A 27,455-nucleotide genomic window follows, 5' to 3' on the forward strand; every position below is an offset into this window, starting at 1 on the left:
TTTCTCTATAACATTAAATCTGTGACTTGTAGAGATCTTAACTTAGAATATTTTTCTTAAAACAGATTTATTCAACTCCAAGCTTCATCAAAATTCTTCTGAGGCATGATCTTCTTGACCTTCTTCCAGATAAAATCCTTAGGCTTGATACTGTTTCAGGAAAAGGACTCTAGTCTACTCCTTTGCATTTTTACAGACTTTAAGTATTACAAGTAAAAAATACAAATTAAGATAACAATACAACTTACTTAGGGTTGGCCCAAAGTTTAACTGATTACCAAAAATAACAGTTCATTAATCTCCTCCTTAGATCAGATGTCCATCTGGCTTACTTCATACTTTGATCAGAGACACTAATGATATTGTTATCTCCAGTGATCTTTGACATCATCACTTATATATTACAGTCTTGAAGTTTAAATGGGATAGCTTCTTGTGACATAGCCAGCTTTCATCTTGACTTGCTTTACTGAGAAGACAAGTTATAGATTCTGCATTTGTTGAGTTGAAGTCAGCTAGATACACATTGCCTTTTCTTACTCCAATATGAACTACTTTGTTGCTCTTCTTGTTAGTCACAACACAGGCTTCTGCATTAAAAGTAACCGAGTTGCCCTTATCATAAAGCTGACTGATACTCAACAGATTATGCTTGAGTGCATCCACTAGGGCAATTTCTTCAATGATGACATTATCCTTTGAAATCAAGCCATATCCCACAGTATAACCCTTGCTGATCTCCAAAAGTGATACTTGGGCCAGCTCTTTCCTTAAACTCAGTGAGCAGGGTAGAATCTCTAGTCATGTGCCTTGAGCACCCACTATCCAAATACCAAAGATTCTTTCTGTTTCCCTGCACACATCAAAATCAAATCAAGTTCATTTTGATACCCAAGTTTCCTTGGGTCCTGCCTTGTTAGCCTTTTTCTTTGGTTTCTTAGGTTTGATCTCATTTGACTTGGGTATATCAGATTCATCCTTTGTCATTTGAGTTGAACCTTTGAAACCATTCATTGAAGCAGAATTATCATGCACAATTTGATTAACATGAAAAGGCATGCTTTGTGCAAACATGTTATTCCAGTAAGGCATGCTAAACGGCATTTGAGGCATACTAAATGCAACATAATAAGGATTAGGTGCAAATGGCATGTTAGCATATTGTGCATTCAAATTTTGTGCAGGCATAACATTAACAGGCATTGTAGGCATGTTGGGAAATGAAGGAGGCGCAGACATAGGAGTAGTCATAATAAGTTTGCAATTAATAGACAAATGATTAACACTACCACACTTAACACAGATTTTTCTTGGAGCATATTTATCAGATGTGTAGTTGTTATGTTTGTTAATTCCTACTTTCCCATTTATGTTATTTTCCTTTTTGATTCTGCTTTAACCTCAATCTTATCTAATCTATCATTCAATTGCTTTATAGACCGATGACCAACATTGACTCTCTTTTCTTTTCTCACTTGACTTGATTCTCCTGGAACAAAGTTTTTAGAAACTGATCCATATTTATCATTCAACTTAGCTAGCTTAGCTTTGCTAACTAGCTTACTTACATTCGACGGATGTGGCTCATTGTCTTTCGACGGATAATCTTTTTGATTATTTGACGTATAATTTTCATCATCCGTCGAATCCACATCCGTTGAAAGTCCTTCAACCAAATTGGAATTAAGCTTCTCCTTGTTCTTTTTCCAGGCTACATCACAAAAAGACTCTATACCTTGAACTTTAGTAATTTGAGCATGGACATCTCTAGATGATTTCCATGCCTTAATTACTTCCTGTTCTTGTTCAAATTACTTTCTTAAAATCTCTTCTTTCTTTAAAGATTCAGTTAATTCATCCTTGGCAGTTTTACATTCAATTCTCAATTTCTCAAACTCAATAAATTGAGACTCTAGCACATTATTCCTCTCACTCAAAAACAAATTATTTTCTTTAATTTTAGCATTTTCCTTAGTGAGGGATTTAAGAGTTACATGCAAATGATATAGCTCAGTAGACATATCATTGATGGCATCATTGCACTCAGATTTAGTTAAATGTGCTAGGTTAGTGGTGATTACCTGATTGCTGGATGAACTAACTTCTGCTTCATCTGATTTGGCCATTAGGGCTAGATTGACATAGTTTGTTTCCTCATCTTCATCCAATCCATCTGCAACCCAGTCATTTTCTTGTGTGATGAAAGCCCTTTCCTTTTGTTTGAGCAACTCAAAATATTTTTGCTTGTAGTCAACAGGCTCAAACTTCTTCTTACTGGAATCAGACTTTCTACACTGACTAGCAAAATGACCTGCCAAGCCACATTTGAAACACTTGAATTTAGACTTATCAACCATGTTTCTGTTTGGCTTAGTTGCTCCGAAATTCTTCTTGAATTTGAGCTTGGAAAATCTCCTGGATAGGAATGCTAGATGCTCATCCATGTCATCTTAGCTTAACTGTTCTTCATTTTCAGCTACCAGCCCTTTACCCTTACTTTCACAAACCCTTGAGTTTGATACAGGTTCCACAACTTCAACCTTCATCTCCTTTTCCTTCTCTTGCTCAGAAACAAGTGTAATGAATCCTCCTTTCTTTCTTCCTTTCTCCATCTTTTCATCTTTCTCTATTTCAAGCTCATAGGTTTTTAGAACTCCATACAGTCTTTCCAAGGTGAATTCCTTGTAATCTTAAGAGTTTCTTAAAGAGACTGTCATGGGCTTCCATTCCTTTGGTAGAGATCTAAGAAATTTGAGGTTTGAGTCTTTTGTTTGATAGACCCTTCCATATAACTTGAAAGCATTTAGTAGCTTTTGAAATCTACTAAATATGTTAGTGAGTGTCTCACTTTCTTCACAGTAAAAATGCTCATATTGCTGAATCAGGAGCTGCATCTTGTTCTCTCTTACTTGCTCAGTTCCATCACAGATAATTTGAATTGTGTCCCATACTACTTTGGCTATTTTACAGTTGATGATGTTGTCAAACATATCACCATCAACACCATTAAACAATATGTTCATGGCCTTTTTATCTTTCCTGACTTGTTCAATGTCTGGATCAGACCATTCATGTCTGGGCTTTGGAACTGATGGCTCATTTCCTGTAGCGGCTCTCATAAGAACATGAGGACCTCTCTCAATGCGGTCCACATAAGCTTCATCCGGAAAAAGAAGATGTAGGTGCATCTTCACCTTTCAGTGGTGATCTTTACACTCTTTCTACTTCATGAGCTTGCTCTTATACCAATTGTTATTCCCAAACAATGCAACAAGAATTACAGAAGGGGGGTTGAATATAATTCTGGCTTCTTTTTCTGATTTTAGAAATGTTCTTACTTAATATATAACTGTGTTTGATTTTGCAAGAAGTGCGAAATGAAAGTGAACTGGAAATCAAAACACAAAGCAATAAAACAAAAGGTTTTAAAACTTTCTGGTGGATTTGAATTTATCCACCAGATATATATATATATATATATATATATATATATATAAAGTTGAGAACTCTGTGATGCTTGAATAGCACACAGCTGATTACAAGTGAACTTACAAACTTACAGATAAATTCTTAACAGATATAGCTTTTGATATCTCTCTGAAAATTATGCTTACTTAGTTCCTTTTGTTCTACTTGCTCCACTTGGTTTATAAATCACCAAGTTACATGAAAGTAAAATAAGATAATAAGATAAAACTGTATCTAGTCTAACTTCATGCGGCTTCATTACTTTATTCCAGCATCTTTGAATATCTTCATAATTGCATGGAAATGGTCATGCTTCTTTGTTCTCTAAAACCTGTAATTAGGCTGTCACATTCCATTTGCAAACATCCGACGCATATGACTGTGTTGTCACTGTCAACTGCTATTTTGAATATGATCATTCTTCGGGACTATGTTGGTCATCCGTCGGGAGCCTTGTTGATTATCCGTCGGTAGTCTTTGCAGATCATCCGTTGGTAGCCTTTCTGTCACTTGACTCCATTTCACTTATACAGAATTACAAGACATCTTATATTTATAATTAGCCAACCTATTCTGTATATCAATCTAGTGGTCAACATGACTTTAGGAAATCTACAGAATCTACTAGACTAAAAAATTATTGTTTGCAGAAATATGCTACAATACTTATTATTACATAAGCTATACTCTCGATGGATGTTCAGATGTCATCCGTCGGGACTATAAGGTTCATCTGTCGGGACTATATTGGAACATCCGTCGAGAGATACAAAATACTAAGTTAAATCTACTAAGGTGTTTTGTTCAAACTTATCATCAAGTCCACAACATATTCCTAACAGATGTATTTACCAAGGTTGCCCCATCTACTATTTTCAATCATCTCTTATCCAAGCTGAGAGTGTTTCCACCTCCCATCTTGAGGGGGCTATTGAATATTTTGCAAGTTCACACAGTACAAATCCTGATTCATCGAGTGCAAATCCTGATTCATCATTGTTAGATATTGAATGCAACATAGGGTGTGAATGTGTTTTTTCGATTTTTAGCCTTTTTAAACTTGTTTGGATATTGTGTGAACAAAGCAGTGTATATTTGTAGAGATATTGTGTTAACAGAAATAAATCAACAAGCACAATATTTCAAAATCCATTTAATTTGTATTAATTAAGTTTGTCTTGCTACAAATTTTGTGTTCTTAAAAATGCAAGAACTCGGCTTCTTCCTTGAGAGAATACAAAAAATATGAATATGTTTATTACTATTAAACTAAGGACTGGTGCATGCTTTATACACTAGCAGCACGGGTTTACAAGACTTGAACTAAAATGTACTAAGCTACTTTCTAAAGAAACCTTTTTCTATTTCCATTTCTAACTTAGCAAATCTGTGCAGAATCTTGCAGGTTTGTGACCAACCTTTATCTAGTTAATTTTGACCCTTGATCTTGTATTCTCTCAGCTACTTTGTAGACATTTCAATCTAGAGAATAGATCATTTGTTTACTGATAATCTTGAATCTTGAACTTGTCTGGATTCTGTATTTGAGAGGCATATCGAGATCTCTCGTTTGTTTTATAGAGAAGTGACATCTCGATAAGTATAATGATTTATCGAGATCTCTGAGTTCTCTATAGGTATATTTGACTTGTAGAGGTCTCTTGATCTTTGCATGTGAAATGACTTGTCGAAATGTCCGAGATCTCAACATGTAGAAATGACTTGTCGATATCTCTGAGATCTTTATATGAGAAATTGACTTGTCGATATCTCCAATTCTCACATCTTCATTTTGACTTATCGATATCTCTGAGTTCTCTATATGCAGAAATGGTTTGTCGATATTACCAGTTCTCTACATCTTAATTTGACTTGTCGATATCTATGAGACTTCTCTATAATCCATTTTAGACTTCTCAATAAGTCATTCTGGACTTCTTGAATGACTCCTCGATACTGCTTGATCTATGACTTGTAGATTTCTTGACTTAGAACATTTTTCCTAGAACAGTTTTATTCAATTCCAAGTTTTTACACTTTTCTCTAAGGCATGGTCATGGCTTGATCTTCTTCCAGAGTTTATTCCTTAGCTTGAATCTGTTCACAGAAAAATCCTCCATTCTAATCTTCTACCCTTTTTATAGATTCAAGAAATAAATACATAATATAAAATTGATTATCAAACAACTAAATCTCAGGGTTGTCAATATAAATTAGTCTTGTTATTATACAAGCATATCTTGCACAACAATCACAAAGTGCAAATCTTGATTCATAAATCTTGATTCACTCATTACATTGTTCTGTATGACAGCTAAGCAGACTTCTCACACACTAATTTTATCTCACCATTGAGTTAGTTAAATACCACTCATTGGATTCTATAATTAGTGAGTTAGAATATTTTATTTAATCTCTAAGCAAAATATTTGTAACAGATTTTCATATCGTCTTCTTCACTCTGTGAAACAGTTTTTATATTATTGATTATGAAGAGATTGTTCAAGTTTAACATATATATTTGTTGCAATAATATTATTTTAATTTTTTATTTCAGGTTAATCCTTATAACTTGAGTGAATTCATATAAGTTGTAATTATTAACAACAAAGTTCACAAAAACATGTTTACCTATAACTTTGAAGGTGGGGATGCCGGATCATCAAAGATTTTAATTAATACAAATAGAAAATAGAAATATATATTATCAAACAATGTTACTTAATCCTGCTACTCAACTCAACCAGCCTTATTCCAGAGGTGTTCCCCTAATTTCTTGCGTGTTTTGCAGAATGCCAGCTCAACTGCTACTCTGCTACCATTTATTATTATTTTTTACTATTGAAAATTTTGTTAATGTTAAGAGAGAGAAAGAGAGTTTCAACACGGTTACCACATCTTAATGTTGTTTTTGAGCAAAGGGGTCTTTTGCATTAAACATGTATTATAATCAACATGGACACCCTGTTAAACCCCTATGCTAATAATAATTTTGTAGCTTCCCTCACCCTCCTCCTTAATCAACATTATTATAAGATTCCATACATTTCTGATTCTCACTTTTGTATTATTTAATATATATCTTAATATATTGCATTATAACAACGGAGAATAATCTCATTTTTTGATTGCGCTAATGTCAGCTTCTGTAGTTAAACCTGCATGTGCCTTATTACAACAATATACGATCATTTTGGTGTTGTAAAAATGTCAACGAATCTCAACTAGCTCTTTTTAATATTAACATTCAATATAATTTTTTAGTTTTGATGAATTAGGTGCCAAGACAAGGACTCTCTCTCTCTTTAAAGCGTTTATGTTTCTACAAGGTTAATTATAAGCAGGGAGGAACTAGGGGCACCGAAGGGAGCCCCGGTCCCCGCCAACTGCGGAATAACCCCAAAATTTTAATATAAAATTTTAAAATTTACTATCAAAATTTTTTTTGTCCCCCTAGATTTAAAAAAAAAATTGAAATTGAGAATTGATTATACAAATTTTTATTGATTTTGTTAATTATTTCATTCAAAATAATATTGATTAGATGGAAATAATGGAATTTGTTCATTAATCTTAATAATTAATAAATAAACATATAAGATAAAGATAGTACAATTTGAAACAAAAAAAAGATGCTTAAAACTAAAGTCTAAAAATAGAACATACTTGTTCAGTTGTTCTGCTCCGGTCCCAAAACTCCCAATACACACTATACATAGAAATTACAATCCCTAATATCATCTCTCTTTATCTACTCTACCTTTGCATCTAATCCGTAAATATGAGTAAGAGAAAAGAGATTGCATCCTATTTTCAACCCAAGAAGAAGCAAACAACTACTTGTGAAGATGAAGAACCTTCTGCCGCCTCAATTGAAGTCACTGGAGATGGAGTTGAGCCTCTGATTTTTGGTGGGATAAATAGAAACTCCGAGCAAAATCCTCAAAATCCAGAGATTGTTAATGAAGGTATTGATTCTGAGAACACTGATGAAATTATTGATTTCAATTCGTTAATACGTGATCTTGGTTTGCGGAAACAAATTGAGACTTATCATCCAAATAAAAAAGATTTAATTAGGAGAGCATACATTGATCTTGGTGCATATCAACCTGTGCAAGTTTATCCCTTCTCTGGTCCTGAAAATCATCCCCGTCGATTTCAAAAGAGTTGGTTTGATAAATTTTCTTGGTTAGAGTACTCCCCAGAAAAAGATGCAGCACATTATTTTTATTGTTTTCTTTTTGCTAAAAATCCATTAGGAAGGTGTGGCTCGAATACTTTTACTGTCAAGGGGTTTAACAGTTGGAGGAAAGTAAACAATGGAAAAGATTGTGATTTTAGATGTCATGTTGGGAAAAGAAATGGTTCTAATTCAGCTCATAATTTTGCGGCTAAATGTTATTATAATCTTAAAAATCAGCCTTGTCACTTGGAGAAGATAGTGGAGAAACAAAGTGCAGAAGAGATCAAACGAAATCGAATGCGTCTTAAAACATCGATAGATGCAATCAAATGGTTGACATTCCAAGCTTGTGCATTCAGAGGACATGATGAAAGCTGCAACTCGAAGAATCAGGGTAATTTTCTTGAGATGTTAAAACTTTTGGCTTATTATAATCCTCAAGTAGAAGAAATAATTTTAAGTAAAGCCCCCAAAAATGCCAAATACACTTCACCAAAAATTCAAAAAGAACTTTTACAAGTTTTTGCTAGGAAATTGCAAGATTTAATTTGTGATGAGATTGATGATGCAAAATATTGTTTGATTGTGGATGAATCTAGAGATATTTCTAAAAGGGAGCAAATGGCTATTGTGGTTAGGTTCGTTGATAAAAGCGGCTATGTGAGGGGGCGTTTCTTGGATTTAGTCCATGTTAAAGATACAACTTCTTTAACTTTAAAGACTGAAATATGTGCTATTTTGTCTCATCATAATCTTAATGTCCTGAACATAAGAGGTCAAGGATATGATGGTGCCAGAACATAAGAGGTCAAGGATATGATGTGCTTAAATCTCTTCGTCGACAAGGAAAACAAAAGCAAATGGTGACAATGGAACATCATTACCGAGTAAAAATCTTTACAACTGCCATAGATCAACAATTACAGGAGCTAAACAATAGATTCAGTGAACAAATGACGGAACTTCTCATTTTAAGTGCATCATTAAATCCTAGGGATGGTTACAGGTCTTTCAACATAGAGAACATTTGCAAGTTAGCTGAAAAGTTTTATCCAGAAGATTTTTTGGGAGATGAAAAAATCCATCTACAGTGTGAACTACAACATTATGGGTTAGATGTTCCGGTTCATCCAGATTTGAAGAATCTGTCTACTCTTGGTGATTTATGTCATGGATTGGTAACCACAGGGAAAGCTGACATGTATCGATTAGTTGATAGACTATTAAGGATTGTCTTGACTCTTCCAACATCTACTGCAACATCTGAACGAGTTTTTTCTGCTATGAAAATTGTGAAAACAAGTCTTCGCAATCGAATGAAAGATGAATTTCTTAGGGATTATTTGGTAGTGTATATTGAAAAGGAGATTGCGGAGACCATTTCTGCCGAGGAGATCATTGATTCTTTTTATTTGATCAAAGAAAGGCGTGCACATCTCAAATAAATCGGTATATTTTCTACTTTTATTTATTTTGGTCCCCCTATGTTAGAATCCTGGTTCCGCCCCTGATTATAAGTTTCAGTATTGTGATATCTATGAATTTCTATTTAGTAAGGCCTTTACTGGTTTTCGGCTTAGCAATAATCGAATTAAGAAACTTATTCGATCGGAAAATTAGTTTATCGAAGAGGATCTTTGGCTGGTTCGTCTTTCACCTTAAGGACCAAAAGAAAACATTGATCAAATTCTATTTAGTCTTACTCGTGCCATGCATTTTAAACTCAAATTTTATGTTATAATCTTTTTAGATATTAAATAAAAACATTATCTTAACTCTTAATGAATTAGCTTTATGGAAAACAAAAAAGATTAGGAGATAGAAGAGAACTAGAGCCAGCTCAAAAGGTATAAAAATAACAGTTGCTTTTATTCTGCTTCCTGCCCCCATAAAAGTCTCCAGCTGCAGGGGCCATAATCCATGTCCATATCCATGGAGCTTAGCACTTAGAAGGGCAGAGCTGAGCTGAGCGCACCCTAGGCTGTAATTTATCTTTTCAAATTGGGTTCGAATCCCTTTCAATTGATTGTCATAATTACTTGTTCGGTCTAATTTAATGATAGTATTTAAAACAGAAATGTTAAATTTTTTAAAGCATTCTCAAAATCGTTGAAAATGCTGACGTGAAATATGCATACTTAGTCACTGTAATATGTCATTTTCAATTTCTCAAAATCTCATCGCAAACTCATATTCAAGTTAAACATAAAGATAGGGTTAAATATCAAGTAGGTCACTTACTGCGTCCAAATATATCAAGTGAGTCACTGGTTACAAAACTGACTCAAATTAGTCACTCATTTAAAAATTTATATCAAAAATATCACTTTATCGTTAGTCGAAATTTTTAAAAATATTATATATTGAGTTTCCCACATTTTTTGTGAATCATATTACATCCAAATGAAAGGTTACGAGTTCTAGTATTTTAGATAATATTGTTAGATTTTTAAAATTTTATCAACTATTTATTTTTTATTTTTTAATTGTATTATTTGATTTAAATAAAAATAAATAGTAAATAAATTTTAAAAAAAATTAAAAATATTTTCTAAAATACTAGAACTCAGAATCTTTCATTTGGATGTAATATCATTCGTAAAAAATGTGTCAAACTCAATAAATAATATTTTTAAGAATTTGGACTAACGATAGAGTGATATTTTTGATACAAATTTTCAAATGAATGATTCATTTGAGTCAGTTTTGTAACCAGTGACTCACTTGATATATTTGGACGCACTAAGTGACCTACTTGATATTTACCCCATAAAGATAAAGCCACGTACAAAACTAAATAGTAAATTTATGATATATATGACAGATTCCAACTCTCCCATGTTACAACTTCTACTAATTTGCCCCCCACCATTCTCTTTCCCTTTTCTATATATACCCATTTTATTCACTTAACCCCCCCTCTCAACTTCCACTTCATTTATCTCTCAAGACCCCCAAGAAAAACATTACAATCATTTGAACTTCAAAACAAGCCCCTCCTTCGTTACAATGTGTTCCTCCAAGTCTAAGCTTCAAGAAACTACACCTGCCTCCCTTGACATCAATGGTCGTCCTGTCCTTCAACCCAATCAAGTTCCTCTCTTGGAACGTCGAAATTTGAATAAAAAATCGTCCAAAAAATCTGTTACACCGCCTAAGGTTCAGCCATTACCTCCACATAATGTTACTGGTCCAAAACTAAGGCCTTTTGTTACCACTCCACCAATCTCTCCCAAGCTAAGATCGCCACGACAGCCTGCGATCAAACGAGGAAACGACCCGAATGGACTTAACTCTAGTGTCGAGAAACTGGTTTTGACACCAAAGAGCGACCAAAAGGCTCGGATTCCTGTGAAGAAGTCAAAGACAGAGACAGCTTGTGTGGATACTAGCACATTGAATTATTCTTCTTCCTGTATCATAGAAGCTCCTGGAAGTATTGCAGCAGCTAGGAGGGAGCAAGTTGCGAATATGCAAGTTCAGAGAAAGATGAAGATTGCTCATTACGGAAGGTCAAAGTCTGCAAAATATGACCCATACTTAAACCTTATTGATAATGCTGAGCCAACTCTCAATGTCACACACGATAAAAGATGCAGTTTTATTACACCTAATTCAGGTATCCTCCTTTATTTAATTTATTTTTCACGCATTTGCATAATTTCTTATATACTCTCGCCTGTACTTTCACCAAGTCTCGAACCCTCAACCTCTTGTTACGACATAAATATAATTACCCTCGGACACTTGCCTTTATAGAATCTAGTATCCTCAACTTCTTGTTAGCATGAGAAACTCCGCTATGCTATAATGAAAAGGAATGAATCAACTGGGAGTCTTCTGTTATCAAGAAAAAGAAAACTGATTGTTATTTTCTGTGCAGACCCCGTTTATGTTGCTTACCATGACGAAGAATGGGGAGTTCCAGCACATGATGACAGGTAAATCTCTTGTTCCTCTAGCCTTAAATAAGAGTATATGTTTGTGTAAATAATATCTTAACATTGAGATATGGGCTTATTTATATTTAATTTTACAAATGAAATGCAGGGTGCTGTTTGAATTGTTAGTGCTAACTGGAGCGCAAGTAGGATCAGATTGGACTTCAATCCTAAAGAAAAGACATGAATTCAGGCGAGGAAACTTTGAGTTTAAGTAATATTTACAGTTATCATGCAAAAATTAAATACTTGGCAACTTATAGCTCTCTCACACGCATTTCATATACAGGGATGCTTTCTCAGAATTTGATGCAGAAACTGTCTCCAAATATTCAGAAAAGAAAATCACTTCAATCAGTATTCAATTTCACATAGAACTAAGGCTGGTCCGAGGAGTTGTCGACAACTCTAACAGAATTCTGCAGGTAACTACTGCAATATTTTTATCTTTTTATGTTCATCAAACTAATGATCCTTTATCTAAAACTAATTATGGTCTGCTTAATGAAATATTAACATATTATATGTGCTTTTCATAAGGTTAAAAATGCACAGCTCTTTTTAAGCTTCTTTATATCAGCTTTTCTAGTTGAAAATTTGAAATTATAATTTCATAAATCAGCGTAAGGGCATGGTTTTTTAAATTTTATGAGTAGCACATATATTTCAATTAACATGTTAAGCTATGCAAGTAAAATTAAGAATCAACATGATACTACACAAAAAATAAATAAATAAAAAACTAACACAGGCTTCATACATTTGTGACTCAGATTAAGAAGGAATTTGGGTCATTCGACAAATATCTATGGGGATTTGTCAACAACAGTCCCATTGTCACACAATACAAATTATGCAACAAAATGCCGGTCAAGACTTCAAAATCAGAGGCCATTAGCAAGGACATGGTGAAGAGAGGATTCCGATTAGTCGGACCCACCGTTCTACATTCCTTCATGCAGGCAGCTGGACTAACCATCGACCACCTAATTACCTGCCCACGCCACCTTCAATGCACTGCGCTGGCTCATAAACGCGCTACCGTGGCACCAGCTCTATGAAGTTGTCAAGCACATGGCAGAGAAGAATGATTATTAATTTTATTAATGAGTAGATTATAACACTAATAGCTGCATAATTATTAGAATTTTTTCCATCTAGGGACTTTAAGATAATGTTTAGGTTGTGTGAGGGTGTGATGCATTATTATATTATATGTTGTTGTAAGATATTATACTCAACAGCAGTGATTTTTAGGATGATTTTAAGATAGAAGAGCATGTGCAAGGTGGGCAGAGAAAACTGGGACAGAAGCATGTGTTTGGTGCATATGCCATTCACTTTGCTTTGTGACCACCACCTCTTCTCCATTATTTGATTGCTTTTTAACAGGTTGTGTGAAAAAGAATCAAATGTTATCAGGATAATGGCAATTTGTGATATTCTTTATACCCGTTTTATGGATAAGAATGGGTGTACCATATATATTAGAGTGGAGGAATTTTGAGTGTTTTCATGATTTATGTAGGAGTTTGGGCATTGGATTGTATCATTATTGACTGCGGGGTGCTTGTAATTTGATTGATCAGATGTAAATATACTTTCACAGTTGCTTTGTGAGTGATGGTTGCCTAAGCTAAGCATCTTGTGCATGTGATTTTGCTTTGTTTGCAGACATCTTTTTCATGTTTCTTAACTTTTTATACAGTTGATGACATTATGTTTACATACATATGCAGATTCTGACATCAAAATCATAGCTTTGGTAGCCATTCATAGGAGAAGAATCTTAGCTAGGCTTTTTGGCTAGATACAAGAAAGATCACATTCCTATTATTCATGCAACCAAGAACATATGAATTATTGTAGTTCCTCCCAAACAATAATTCATGTTCTCTTTTTTTTTTCCTACTTATATTATATTGCCTAATATTGGTCTGTTTTCCTTTAGCCTTTTGCCCTCCAGAAATTAACACTGTAATAGAAATATTCTTTTGGCTGCTAACTTCAATATAGCATAGCAAAGTTTCAACAACATATGCTGCATGATGGAAATGTGACATGATGATATATTTTTGTAAGAACACAATTTAGTTTGTATAGTGATATATGAATTTTCTGTATCATTCTGTTTGAATGATAAAAATATAAAAGCTGATTAATGGATTCAGAAGGTCATAGAATAGTTAATGGAAAATGTTATTTCCTGAGCTACATTTTAACTTCCTGAGTAAAATGAAACTGAAACAACTAAACTGCCCCAGGAAGCACATAAATCCTCACCTAAACTAGCAATTTCTTTGAGGGTTTGTCTTTTCACCTTCATTTGCTCTGGAAGTTAGAAATTTGCTCTCCTAGTTAATTTTTTTCTTTCTTTAATTTTTGCATTTTAAGTTTGTACCTATGTAACTGAACTAAAATATTTAAATTTCAGGCATGTTAAACTATGAGAATAACATTTTTTTCAAGTCAATTATGTGCTTATGTGCTTAACTTAATAATAAATAATAAATATTCACCCTACTTGTAGACTTGTAGTTTATCAAAACATACATCCAATACTATGATCAATGTATAGAAACTTCACTTGCCACCTTGATCACATTTACTAGGTATCCCTTCATTTTAAGTACAATTTGCAGCATTCATATTTCAACTTGCAGTAAGTGAAAGTGAAACTGTTGGCTATAATTTCCTCAGTTAGGAAAGTGACCAAAAACTAGGGCTGTAATTCTAATTGAGCAGGTTTTATTGTGTTCGATGAGACCGTTGGGCTTACCAAGGAATTCTACTAAATCTAAATTTTGATTTTTAACAAACTCAACTTGAAGTCAGTTGACTTGGATCTATTTTAAGGTAATATGATGGATTGGGCTGTAAAGAATTGGATTGAGCTCTAAAAAGGATAAATAGTTAGTAATTATTAAAAATATTTATATTTTTATTATATCTTGCACAAATACTACAAAAAACTATCACAATATGTGTACTATCGTGAATATAATGACAACTTTTAAACTGTAAATTGTAAATTTTATGATTCAGATAAAATAAAAACAAGCTAAATAAACGATACCATTTCTTTCAAAGCATTTTCTTTTCAAAATTTTAATCCTTTAGAATAATCGTTCAAATAATCAAATTTAATAATTTAAAAATTAATCTTAATATTATTTGGTCGATAAAATTGACATTGGATTAAAAGAAAATAGCGGCTGCAGGTTAGATACCATAAAAAAATTATAATTACGAGTTCACTAATATGTCTATAAAATCTATATTATTTTATTAAAACAGAATTGAGATAATTCGTTAATTGGTGTAATAGCGACGACCTAAAATAATAACATGTTCCAATATTTCATTCATCGAGGAGAAAAATTTATAGAATTAATCATGATAAATTAGAATTAAATGAAAATGTAATTTCTCCCCGATAAAACAAAATAATATATAGGGTTTTTTTCAAAAACATAATTTTTTTAAGAAACAAAATACATTTTTTAGAAAATAATTTCAAATATACAATCATTTTAAAAATATAAAAAAAATTAAACTTTTATTTTCAAAAATATAATTTTCAATCATTATAATTTCAAATGCAACTTTATTTAAAAATTCAAAAATTGTTTTTTTATAGTTGCAACTTCATATGTAACTAGGATAATAACTCGTGCGAGACACGAGTCATTTTCTAGAATTTTTTTATGCATCATGCAAATATAATAATGTTCTTAGTTGTTTTTTAATTTGTTAATGTTGTACAACATCTAACGTATATCAAATATAAGTTGATTATTTATCAATGTGTATTATTTTCCACTACGCCATAAGTGGGCTATTGTAATGAATAAATGGTGTTACAATAGGCCCTAAAAATGTTACAATAGGTCTATTGTAACACCAGGGTGCGTTACGTATACGAGCATTACAATAGACACCCTAATGTAACACTTCATTGATCTATTATAACAGAGAGGAAAATGTTACAATAAGCACCTACTGTAACACTAACAGGCCCAAATGTAACACAAAATGAGTGATAAAATAGCTTGATCAAGATTGCATAAGTGGGGCCACCTGTGGGTCCCATATAACTTATTGTAACAGTCTGTTCTATCAATTTTGACACCAATCTTTTTAATTAAGTAATAGTAGCATTTGTAACATATAAACTAAATTAAAACATACATTACACTATAATACGCATATATAACATTTAATTTTAAAATTTGAAATACATGTTCTGTTTAAAATCTACAATACATATCCAAAATATTACAAACACCACATAAAATTACAACAATACGATCAATTAACCATACTCCAAGCATATCCAAACTACGACGAAGGTTATTAATACTTTGCAGCTATGTTGATCCCCGTCTTCCCATAACAAATTCTTAGCTTTTGCTTCACCCAATAATCATTTTTCTCTGCTTCACCACCTTTTCTTCTAAATATCTATCCTCGGGTGAAATCTGATTCATAGAAAAAACAGATTAAAGTAGGTTAGGGAGTAATCATACTAATTACACATACTTAGTAGGCTAGGGAGTAATCAGACTATTTGCGCATACTTGGTAGTAATCAGACTATTTGCACATATTTTGCTAAATATTTTTAGGCATACTTACTTGTAATAACCTTCATCATGTCGAATTGTGACTTCAAAGTTCATCAGATCATCCTTGCCATTAGGGAATGACATGCGTCATGTTCTTGGAAGGTTCAGTTCGCTTATATCTAAATGCAAAAGAAAAAACGTATATGACATTCAGATTTAGTTATATCAATTGCACAAAGGAAAGAAAATAGCCACAAGATAGACAAGTATCATTCCCCTGTCCAGGAGAGAACTTTGATTTACTAACATCATTGCTAAACATTTACCCCAAAGAAAGAAAGCATTTCTTATATGTCAATGGCATGTCACATGAATCATAATATCTTACTAAAGGATATTGTACTATAACTACACTGGATAGAAGAATACAAGATCAATAAGAATACATTGTGGCCCTCCCTGACTACTTGACTAAAACAATCATATGTTCAAGAACACACTACCGTCAATTGTAAAATCACTGAAACTGGGATCAAATTCCTTAGTTAAACAAACAATAAAAAATTTATACATTTTATGAAATGGAGGGACTATAATGTTTTACATATAAATATATCAGCAGTAACACACATATTTCAAACCACATTTAGATTCTGATGTATAAGAAAATCTGATACATTTGGACTAATAACCTACGCCTGCATATGAAAAATGCACTCTTTTTTTTTTACAAAATATCATGTTAAAAATACACCTTGACGAAAATCTTTCAACTATAAAACTTATCAATACAACAATACTAAAAATTAACCGTTATTGCTAAATGCAACTTAAATGACAATTTTATCTCCCAATTGTGACGATCAGAAAGGAATATTCCCCCTTACCGACCATAAGATTCCTAGGTGCACTTTAAATGTTTGGATGGAGATGCTTAGAAGTTGAGAAAATTTGAACTTAGCTACTGACAAGAACATGAAGCATTTTTCTAGTAAAACTTTTTTCACCAAACTATTTTCTGTAAAACTCACCTTGGCCAAATGCTAGATTAGAATATATTTCTGAGATCAAAACTTTACATGGATAACAATAAACACATTTTTACTTTATTCTCAACACCAGTGCCCAGATCATGCCTCTGTAAGAAAACCCTCAGCAACTCAAATCATCAATCCCTAGGTCAAATAAACAGTACTTAACATATAAACTTATAATTTGACATAGCATTAACAAAATCAATACCCTTATGAAGTCGAAGTTCTCCTGCACTTTGCTTCTTGACAGGAGGCTTCCCATTAGAATTCTCAGCAGCTTCTCTCTGTTTCTCTTTGACTTTAAACAATCTAATCATTGCCCCTTCATATAAAAGGAACAATAAAACAAATGTTAAATAAAATACAAGCATGTGTAATTTGGAAGCAGGCATATAATCAGGAAGCACTGACACACCAGTCCAAAGCAACTAATAAACAAAAATTTGCTACAAAAGTAAAAGATACAAGTATCCTATAAGAGAAATTTACATAAATTAATTGTTAAATATAAAAGTAAAAGCATTAGTCAATATGTATTTAAAAATATAATAAATAACTTTTTCATATATTGCTCAACTAATTTATTTAATAAATACCTAAATTTCACTGCATAGTTACAAAGCAATTGACAAGCTTTATTTAAGAAAAGAAATAAAGGACTGATGTGTATGAAGAAACAAATTTATATATTTTTACATCTTTGTTCTATTTCTATAAATATAAAAAAATGACATGAAAATCAGAACTCTATTTCATTTCAAAATATCTTTCTTATTAGAACAAGTTTGTCAGTACCTTCTCCTTTCTCTTGTAAACTTTTGGTTATACATTCTCTGCGAGTGATCCTTAAAAAAAAGTTTCATTAATTATGAGATAGTCCACCGAATTCTTTCTCCTGTAAACTTTTGGTTATATGTTCTCTGCAAATCCAAAAGTGTTGTTCTTTTGAAAAATATTGTATGAATAAAGTGAGTTACCATGAATAAAGTGAGTTACCATAAATTGACATAGGAGTACTGGGAACAGAATCCGTGAAAGCATAGGTACTCTTCTGCTGGAATATATATCTCTGTCTTTGGAACCTGTTCTTATAGGGTTTAGACCCCAGCTATCAGGACCAAATAATGAAGATTCATTGTGTCTCTCATGATCTGAATCCTGCAAGGACAATGAGGTACAAATCAAGTGAGCTAGAACATCATTTTTTTTGTTATTTCAAAATCAAATAATACACCAAAAATAGAAAGAAAACCGTTTTTACTTATACTGTTTGCAGTCTGCAGTATGATTGACATATTTTAAAAATGTTGATCAAATAGTTATACTATTTGATCGCTTTGATTATGGAGCTTAACTTATCCTATGAATAATATATTAGATCTTTCTCATCTCTCTTATCTCCGTGATTTCTTTCTATTATCTACCCTTTTCTTCTTCTCATTCCTGGATTCCTTATAATTTTCCTATAAACCCTTTTCTTTATTAAACGCAACACTCGCACTACATGTTATATCACTTTCTAATGAACTTAAACCACGAAACTTTTCTTGGGAAACCTCCCATTTGAAAATTAAATAGAAAAAAAATCAAACTTCAAAGTTATAACATAACAAACTTTATCTCAGCTCCTTGTAGTGCTAAGACAACATAAAAAAACATGTGACTGAAGCTTCAGGCAACCAAAAACAAAACACAACAATAAGTACAAATCAAACCTCAAAGTTACAACTAAAGAAATCTATTCTTGTATAGAAAACTAGCACTTCTTTAACATTCTACAACAAAACTAATTCACAACTAAGATTATTATTTCAAAAGTAAATCTTTAAAAAGAACAAATTAAACACAAAAAACACCCAGATTCCCAAAAAAAAAAGACTACCCAAGAAGTAGAAACTGAAATCGGAAGAAAAAATTGATTAAAAATCAAAATTTGAACAGATATGTAGCGCCCAAAAAATCGTAAACCCACAAATAATCTTGAATAAAAGAATAATATTGTATAATAAATTTCCTGTTATAAGTTCCTGTTATTAAATAAAAATTAAAAAAGTTCATGTTATATTTTCGTATAATAAATTTTTATTATTTGTAAAATATTGTAAATTATATTCTTAATTCATCAATAATCCAGAATATAATTTTAATACTAGTTTTATGATAATATTTTCACTTAAATATATAAAAAAAAATAAAAAAAGTATCTAATGTAACACGAGGTGCTGGTGTTACATGTTGTGCAACACCGTAAATCCCGTACAACACTAGGTTTATAGTTATTATAACACTAATTGAGAGGTGTTACAATAGGACAAAAAAATATTAGCTAATGTAACGCTACTTGTAACACTTGCATTATAGTAGCCCACTTATGGTGTAGTGTTCATACGAGACATTATCAAATTACACAACGTTTCTAATATAGCTCATTAAGCAATATATATATATTTATTTATATAGGGGGCTACTCCAATAGAAACCTTTTTAAAAAAAAAACTAGAAACCTGCAGCCTAGCCTAAATAAAAGCAACCCAAACAAAAAAAAACATATTCGGCCCAGATAAATACAAAACAATTGGATAATTAATTTTTCTTAAGTTGAGATAAAAGGAAACTATACATACATATTACACACAAAACAAAACAGTTACATCGTCTTCGTCTCTCTAAACTGCTCAAAATTGACAAGCACTTCTTAGTTTCTAAGCACAAATCGTGTTGAAAGACATAATATTCTAGTGATTGATACTAAACGAAGAGGAGATCAAAGTTTCTTCAAAATTTGTACTCCTCGTGTACGGAAATAACAAAAAACACAATTAAAGGTAAATTAGTGTAAATTTTTTATTGATATAGTGATATTTTACTTATAATCAACTTTGTTGTTACATTTACACATAGTTTAACTGATGCATGTTGATATTTTCATGTTTTTAGTATTTTTCACTAATTACTGTTTAGGTGCTAACTAATAATCTTAATATGTTCTTCAAACGGCTTTTAATTAGCGATTTTATCATTATTGAAGGGATAAAATGGCTGGGACTAGAGGAGGTATGTGAAATTAGGGTTTTATACTTTTTTGATAAAATTTGTTGAACTTTTAATGATTTCATTTGTTTTACAAATGTTAATTGTATAATTATGCATGTGTAGTTTTTTTCTGCAATTTTGATGTTTTTTTGATATTTTTTAGTTTTATGCCTACTTTAATGATTACGCTACCGGTTTTTAGTCTTAAGCATAATTTAATCATGTTACGCTATAAATTGATCATTAAGTATGTTACGATATCGATTCTTAGATGTTGAATTTTTTTAATTTAAATCCTAGTCTCGCAAACTTGTACAATACCATATTTCGTGTTAGTAACACTGTTCAAATGTATGCACAATTGGTAGGTATCACAAAAAGAAATAAAACAATCACCAAATATTGTATTCTTATTTACTAAAATCATATGTACCATTCACTTATTACTATATACTTATTCTCAACATGTTTGTATTTGAAAATTCAAATGTAATTTTTGTAATTGCTATAATTTGCTCTTAATTATGTTACGATATGGGTTTTTTAGATGTCGAGGAATTTTAATCTAAATTCTAGTCTCGCTAACTTGAACAATACAGTATTTCGCATTAGTACCACTGTAGAAGGTATGAATAGGCACATGTAAGGCTTGTAAACTCTTCTCTGTATAAAGAATCTTAAATTTAACGCCTCTTTGATCGCACAGCTTCGTTGCCTGATGGTATTTAATTATCCACCTGTATAACAAGATATTTGAATATAAGGAATACTATGCCTTAATTATGTATATAGTTACCAATGTCGAATGTTTAATGATGTCGAGGTGTTGTAGGAAGATCTTGAGTTCAGGCTTAATTATCTGGGGTTTTAGATAATAAACTACAAAAGATCCATCCATGATAATACAGTTGCAGAAGGGGACTTAACTATATCTCACTTTTCAGTTTTAGCTAATATATGACTTTTCAATGAGAGATTGAAGCAAAACAAGTAAAATACAATGGCTCACATATCTATCCAATTGGTAGGTATCACAAATTTTTTTTAGAACAATCACCAAAATATGTATTCCTATTTACTAAATTCATATGTACCAATCATTTATTACTATATACTTATTTTCAACATATTTCCTAATAATATTACATTCTGGATATACTTATTTTAAACATGTTTGCTTATTTTTAACATGTTTACTGTTAGGAATATATGTGTATTAGTTTGATGATAAGTTAAACAAAACACTTAAGTAGAAATCTAGTGTTTGTAGCCTCAACGGATAAGACTACTTTGGATATATGTTGATGGAGTAGATTTACTTAGAAATAAGTTTAGTATTGTAGCACATTTCAGTCTTTGTAAATGAGTTATAATTCTTAGAAGTTGTAGGAAATTATAAGTCATGTTGACTACTAGTGGATATGCAAATAGGAGGGCTAATTGTAAATATTTCATGCTTTGTAATTTTGTATAAATGAAGTAGTATCAACTGGTAAATTAAAGACCTTCAACGGATGAGAAACAAAGCCTCAACGGATGTCTTTAAAGCTTCAACGGACAACATCCATCAACGGATGAGTGCATCAATGGATAAAGCTTCAACTGCTAAAGCATCAACGGATAAGAGCATCAACGGATAAAGCCACCAACGGATGAAAGCTTCAATGGATGCTCAGTTCCATAGCAGTTGATAGTGACAATTCATAAGCTGACAGAGGCACATGGGTTGACAGAGACAATTGGAATGTGGTAGCCTCTTGGAGGAATCAAGAAAAAATAACATTTCCATTCTGGTGCAAACAAGGAAGTATTCAAAGATTCACAAATTATCTTAGTTTGCATTGGATAGAGAAATAAAGAAGAAACATGTGAAGAACTATTTTATAATTGTATTTTATCTTTGTCTTCACTTGAAATACTTGGTGATATATAAACCAAGTTGCAGCTAGTAATTAGGTGTGAATTTTCAAGAGCTGTTTAGAAAAATTCAGAGAGAAAATCATCTAGTTTGTACTAGGAAGCAGCTGTGAACGATTCTTTGTATCACAAATTTTATGAAATACACATCTCTGGTGGAACAACATATCGACCATAAAAGTTTTTAAAGCCTCTGTGTTCTTTACATTTGTGCTTTGAATATACATATGTCTGCACTTGCTTAAAGCAATTCACACACATCTGTTCATCATACACTTAGCTTTTGAAACTGCTCAAAACTTGAAAAAGTTTTGAGATTTACATTCAACCCCCCTTCTGTAAATCTCATTATTAGTTCTTTGGGAATAACAATTGGTATCAGAGCCAGCTCTTGACATACAAAGAGTTTAAAGATCTATTCTACTAACATCATGAGTAAGAAGGATATTGGAGTGAAGATTCCAATCCTGGAAAGAGATAATTATCATCAGTGGAAAGTGAAGATGCATCTACATCTTCTCTCTCAAGATGAAAGCTACATAAACTGCATTGAGAATGGTCCTCACATCCCTCATAAAGTGGCCACAGCTGCTACTGCCGCAGTTGCTGTTGGATAGTCTATTCCCAAGCCAAGAGCAGAATGGACACCTGAAGATATTGAAGAGGTTCACAAGGACAAGAAGGCCATGAACATTCTGTTTAATGGCATAGACAAAGATATGTTTGATAATGTCATTAACAGCCTCTCTGCTAAGGAAATTTAGGATACTGTACAACTTATCTATGAAGATACTGAGCAAGTTAGAGAAAACAAAATACAGCTTCTAATTCAACAATATGAATATTTTCATTATGAAGAAGGAGAATCATTGAATGATACTTTCAATAGATTTCAGAAACTGTTGAATGGATTGAAGCTGTATGGTAGAGTGTACCAAGTCAAGGATTCCAACTTAAAATTTCTAAGGTCTCTACCAAAGGAATGGAAGCCTATGACTGTTTCACTAAGGAATTCTCAAGATTATAAGGACTTCACACTTGAAAGATTATATGGAATTTTGAAGACCTATGAACTTGAGATGGAGCAAGATGAGCTGTTGGAGAAGGGAAAGAGAAAAGGTGGATCAGTTGCACTTGTAACTGAAAATGAGAGAATTAAAGCCAGGAATGAAGAAAAGACAATGCCAAGTCTCAAAATTGGCACAAGAAAATCAGAATCAAGCAAGGGAAAGGAGCAAGCAGCTGAGGTTGAAGACAATTCCAGTCAAGATGACTCTGATGATGTTGATGAACATCCGGCCTTTCTGTCCAGAAGATTTGCAAAGATGAAATTCAAGAAAAACACTAGAGCCACTAAGCCAAACAAGAACATGGTGGACAAGTGTAAGTTCAAGTGTTATAACTGTGGCACAAGTGGACAATTTGCAAGTGAGTGCAGAAAGCCAACTTCTGAAAAGAAGAAATTTGAGCAAGTGGATTACAAAAATAAATATTTCAAAATGCTCAAACAAAAGGAAAGGGCTTTTCTGACTCAGGAAACTGACTGGGCAGCTGATGGAGCCAATGAAGATGATGATATGGAGTATGTCAACTTAGCCCTAATGGCTAATTCTGATGACAATGAAACTATTTCATCAAGCAACCAGGTAATCACTACTGACCTCTCTCAACTTTCTAAAGATGAATGCAATGAAGCTATAAATTATATGTCTACTAAATTGTATCATTTACGCGTTTCCCTTAAATCACTGACTAAAGAGAACATGAGAATTAAAGAGAATAATCTGTTTTGAAGTGATAGGAGTGCTATTTTAGGAGGTAAGGTAATTGAGCTTGAAAAGATTAAAATCAAATGCTTATCTGTTGAGAGTGAACTAGAAGAGTCTGTTAAGAAAGTAGAAATTCTTTCTAAACAACTAGAACGTGAGCAAGAGGTAATCAAGGCCTGGAAAACATCTAGGGATGTTAGTGCTCAAATTGCCAAAGTTCAAGGAATTGAATCTTTTTGTGAGAATGCCTGGAAGAAAAACAAAAAGGAAATGAAATTGATTGATGGACTGTCAACGGATGTGGAATCAACGGATGATGAAAGTCATCCGTTGAAGGAAGAAAATGAGCATCCGTTGAAGGCTGATCAGTTGAAACAGGCAAATGATTCTAAAAAGGATAATTTGATAAATCTCAGTAAGAAGTTTGGTTCAACTTGCAAGAACTTTGTCAAAGAAGAAGCTAGCACATCCAAAGATGCTAGTAAGGTGAATATAGGACACATGACTTTAGATCAGTTGAAGAATAGGCTTAAGTTGGTTGTGGATAAAAAGGAAACTAAAAGAAAATCCAATAGAAATGGGAAGGTAGGGATTAACAAACACAACAACTACACGCCTGATAAGTATGCTCCTATAAAAAGTTGTGTGCATTGTAGTAGTGTTAATCATCTATCTGCTAACTGCAAATCTGTTAAGAATGCTCCCATGCCTAACATGTCTATGTCACCATTGCATGCCATGCCTGTTCTGTCTCAACAGAATCCTCATGCACATTTTGCAAATACGCCATATGTTAATAATCCTTATTTTGCTGCATTTAGTATGCCTCAAATGCCATGCAACATGCCTATGTGGAATAACATGTTTGTACAATCTATGCCTTATCAAATTTAACCAAATGTGCTAAATGATTCTGTTACTAACCCTACACTTCAACCAACTACATCTGAGACCAAGGTTGACTTAAAGTTTCCTAAGTCAAAAGGTGCAGGAAGTGTGGAGTCTAGGAAAAAGACTAACAAGGCTGGACCCAAGGAAACTTGGGTACGAAAATCAACTTGATTTGATTTTGTTGTGTGCAGGGAAAAAGAAGGAATCTATGGTACTTGGACAGTGGTTGTTCAAGGCACATGACAGAAGATTTTACCCTGCTCACAGAGTTCAAGGAGAGAGCTGGCCCTAGCATAACCTTTGGAGATGACAACAAAGGGTTCACTATGGGATATGGCTTGATTTCAAAGGAAAATGTTATCATTGATGAAGTTACACTAGTTGATGGTCTCAAACACAATCTATTGAGCATCAGTCAAATATGTGACAGAGGGAATACTGTTTCCTTCAATTCTGAAGCCCTTGTTGTTACCAGTAAGAAGGACAACAAAGTGGTTCTAACTGGAGTTAGAAAAGAGAATGTGTACTTGGCTGACTTCAACTCTACAGATGCAGAATCAATCACTTATCTTTTTAGCAAAGCAAGTCAAGATGAAAGTTGGATATGGCACAAGAAGCTGTCCCATTTGAATTTCAAGACAATGAATGATCTAGTAAAAAAGGACTTAGTTAGAGGAATGCCTCTAGTGGAATTCTCAAGGGATGGACTGTGTGATGCTTGTCAGAAAGGAAAGCAAAAGAGAGCATCATTCAGTAAGAAGCTTGAATCAGCAATTGATGAACCATTACAACTGTTACACATGGATCTTTTTGGACCAGTCAATGTATTGTCAATTTCAAGGAAAAGATATTGCCTAGTGATTGTAGATGATTTCTCAAAGTTTTCATGGACCTTTTTTCTTAGTTCAAAGGATGAAGCTAGTGAAATCATATCAAGCAAGTCAACAACCATCCAGATTTCAAAGTAAGGAACATCAGGAGTGACAATGGAACCGAGTTCAGGAATTCTACCATGAGGTTGTTCTGTGAAGAAAATGGGATCATGCATGAGTTCTCAGCTCCAAGGACTCCACAACAAAATGGTGTGGTGGAAAGGAAGAACAGATCACTAATTGAAGCTGCAAGAACAATGCCTGAAGAGTCAAAACTCCCTAACATATTTTTGGGCTGAGGATGTTAACTGTGCATATTACACTCAGAATATTTCTCTAATTAATCAGGCAAAAGGCATGACTCCCTATCAATTTTTCAAGAGAAGAAAACTAACCTTAAACTTCCTTCTTGTCTTTGGTTGCAAATGCTACATTCTAAGGAACCAACCTGATCACAAAGGCAAGTTTGATGTAAAGGCTGATGAAGGGATATTTGTTGGATATTCTGCTGGAAAATCATATAGGGTCTACAATCTAAGAACCAACATTGTTATGGAATCTGTGCATGTTGTGTTTGATGATAAAAAGATTGATGGACTAACAGATGAGGGACACCATGAAGGACTCAAATTTGACAACATTGAGATATATTGTGATGACAGAGAAGATGAGAATGATGGAGAAGACACTTAAAAAAGGATTCAAAATTTGCTTGTGGATAATGCACAAAATGCTGCATCAGTTGAAAGTCATAACTCAGCATCCGTTGACAGAAGTAATGCAGCATCCGTTGAAAGACAAAGTGCATCATCCATAGAAGTACATAATGGAGCATCCGTTGATCATAGTTCATCAACGGATAATCAAATTACATCATCAGTTGATAGAACTCCCAGTTCCTTGCAAAAGACCAATAACTCGGGGGAGTTTCAACTAATCAACACTCAATATCACATCATGACAACACTGAGGCCACCTCATCTAGAGCTAATCTACCACATCAAAGGAAATGGACCAAGAATCATCCCTTTGAACTAATCATTGGTGATGCAACATCTAAGGTGCAAACTAGAAGGGCTACTCAAGATGAATGTCTATACAGTAGTTTTCTATCACGGGAGGAACCTAAGAGAGTGGAAGAAGCTCTATTAGATCCAGATTGGATTGTATCTATGCAAGAGGAGCTAAACCAATCTGAGAGGAACAAAGTATGGAAGCTAGTACCCAAGCCAAAGAACAAGAGTTCTATTGACACAAAATGGGTATTCAGAAATAAGATGGATGAAAATGGCATTGTCATAAGGAATAAAGCTAGATTGGTTGCCAAGGGCTACTCTCAACAAGAGGGAATAGATTTTGATGACACATTTGCTCCTGTTTCAAGACATGAAGCCATCAGAATTTTTCTAGCCTATGCAGCCCATGCAAATTTCAAAGTCTATCAAATGGATGTCAAGAGTGCATTTCTGAATGGAGAATTGGAGGAAGAAGTCTATGTGAGTCAACCTCCAGGGTTTGAAGATCCAAATTTTCCAGACCATGTGTATTATCTGTTGAAAGCAATCTATGGACTAAAGCAAGCACCTAGAGCCTGGTATGAGACTTTGTCAAAATTTCTTCTAGATAATCACTTCACTAGAGGTACTGTTGATAAAACTCTTTTCTTTAGAAATGTTAATGGCTCTACAATACTTGTTCAAATTTATGAAGATGATATTATATTTAGTTCTACAGATGATAAACTTTGTAAAAAGTTTGCTAATTTAATGCAAAGTAA

The 27,455-nt window shown here is 33.0% G+C and overlaps 3 protein-coding genes across 4 annotated transcripts; all 3 read left to right on the plus strand.

Annotated features, from left to right (window-relative positions):
- The first annotated feature begins 7,249 nt into the window (after positions 1–7,249).
- LOC141673921 (uncharacterized) lies at positions 7,250–8,458 on the plus strand. The gene has a single exon (XM_074480648.1). It carries the CDS (start codon positions 7,250–7,252, stop codon positions 8,456–8,458), a length of 1,209 nt encoding a protein of 402 aa, XP_074336749.1.
- Positions 8,459–8,607: 149 nt separating this feature from the next.
- LOC141673922 (uncharacterized) lies at positions 8,608–9,099 on the plus strand. Its single transcript, XM_074480649.1, has one exon. It carries the CDS (start codon positions 8,608–8,610, stop codon positions 9,097–9,099), a length of 492 nt encoding a protein of 163 aa, XP_074336750.1.
- Positions 9,100–10,531: 1,432 nt separating this feature from the next.
- Positions 10,532–13,215, plus strand: LOC141672129 (uncharacterized). Of its 2 annotated transcripts, none has more exons than XM_074478627.1 (5): positions 10,532–11,273; positions 11,538–11,595; positions 11,705–11,809; positions 11,885–12,020; positions 12,369–13,215. In XM_074478627.1, exons 1-5 carry the CDS (start codon positions 10,664–10,666, stop codon positions 12,654–12,656), a joined length of 1,197 nt encoding a protein of 398 aa, XP_074334728.1. In that variant the 5' UTR covers positions 10,532–10,663; the 3' UTR covers positions 12,657–13,215. The 2 variants fall into 2 exon arrangements, with proteins under 2 accessions (XP_074334728.1, XP_074334729.1); XM_074478628.1 differs by having other exon boundaries at positions 10,534–11,273; positions 11,705–11,788.
- The last annotated feature ends 14,240 nt before the right edge of the window (positions 13,216–27,455 follow it).

Source organism: Apium graveolens, chromosome 7 (assembly GCF_009905375.1).
Source record: "Apium graveolens cultivar Ventura chromosome 7, ASM990537v1, whole genome shotgun sequence".
Classification (NCBI taxonomy): domain Eukaryota; kingdom Viridiplantae; phylum Streptophyta; class Magnoliopsida; order Apiales; family Apiaceae; genus Apium; species Apium graveolens.

Excerpts from the sequence above, each read along its gene's own strand:
- LOC141673921 (XM_074480648.1), top strand. The coding sequence starts at position 7,250 with ATGAGTAAGAGAAAAGAGATTGCATCCTATTTTCAACCCAAGAAGAAG.
- LOC141673922 (XM_074480649.1), top strand. The coding sequence starts at position 8,608 with ATGACGGAACTTCTCATTTTAAGTGCATCATTAAATCCTAGGGATGGT.
- LOC141672129 (XM_074478627.1), top strand. The coding sequence starts at position 10,664 with ATGTGTTCCTCCAAGTCTAAGCTTCAAGAAACTACACCTGCCTCCCTT. Across the intron at positions 11,596-11,704 it reads GTTCCAGCACATGATGACAG|GGTGCTGTTTGAATTGTTAG; the intron begins GTAAATCTCTTG and ends AATGAAATGCAG. Across the intron at positions 11,810-11,884 it reads CGAGGAAACTTTGAGTTTAA|GGATGCTTTCTCAGAATTTG; the intron begins GTAATATTTACA and ends TTTCATATACAG.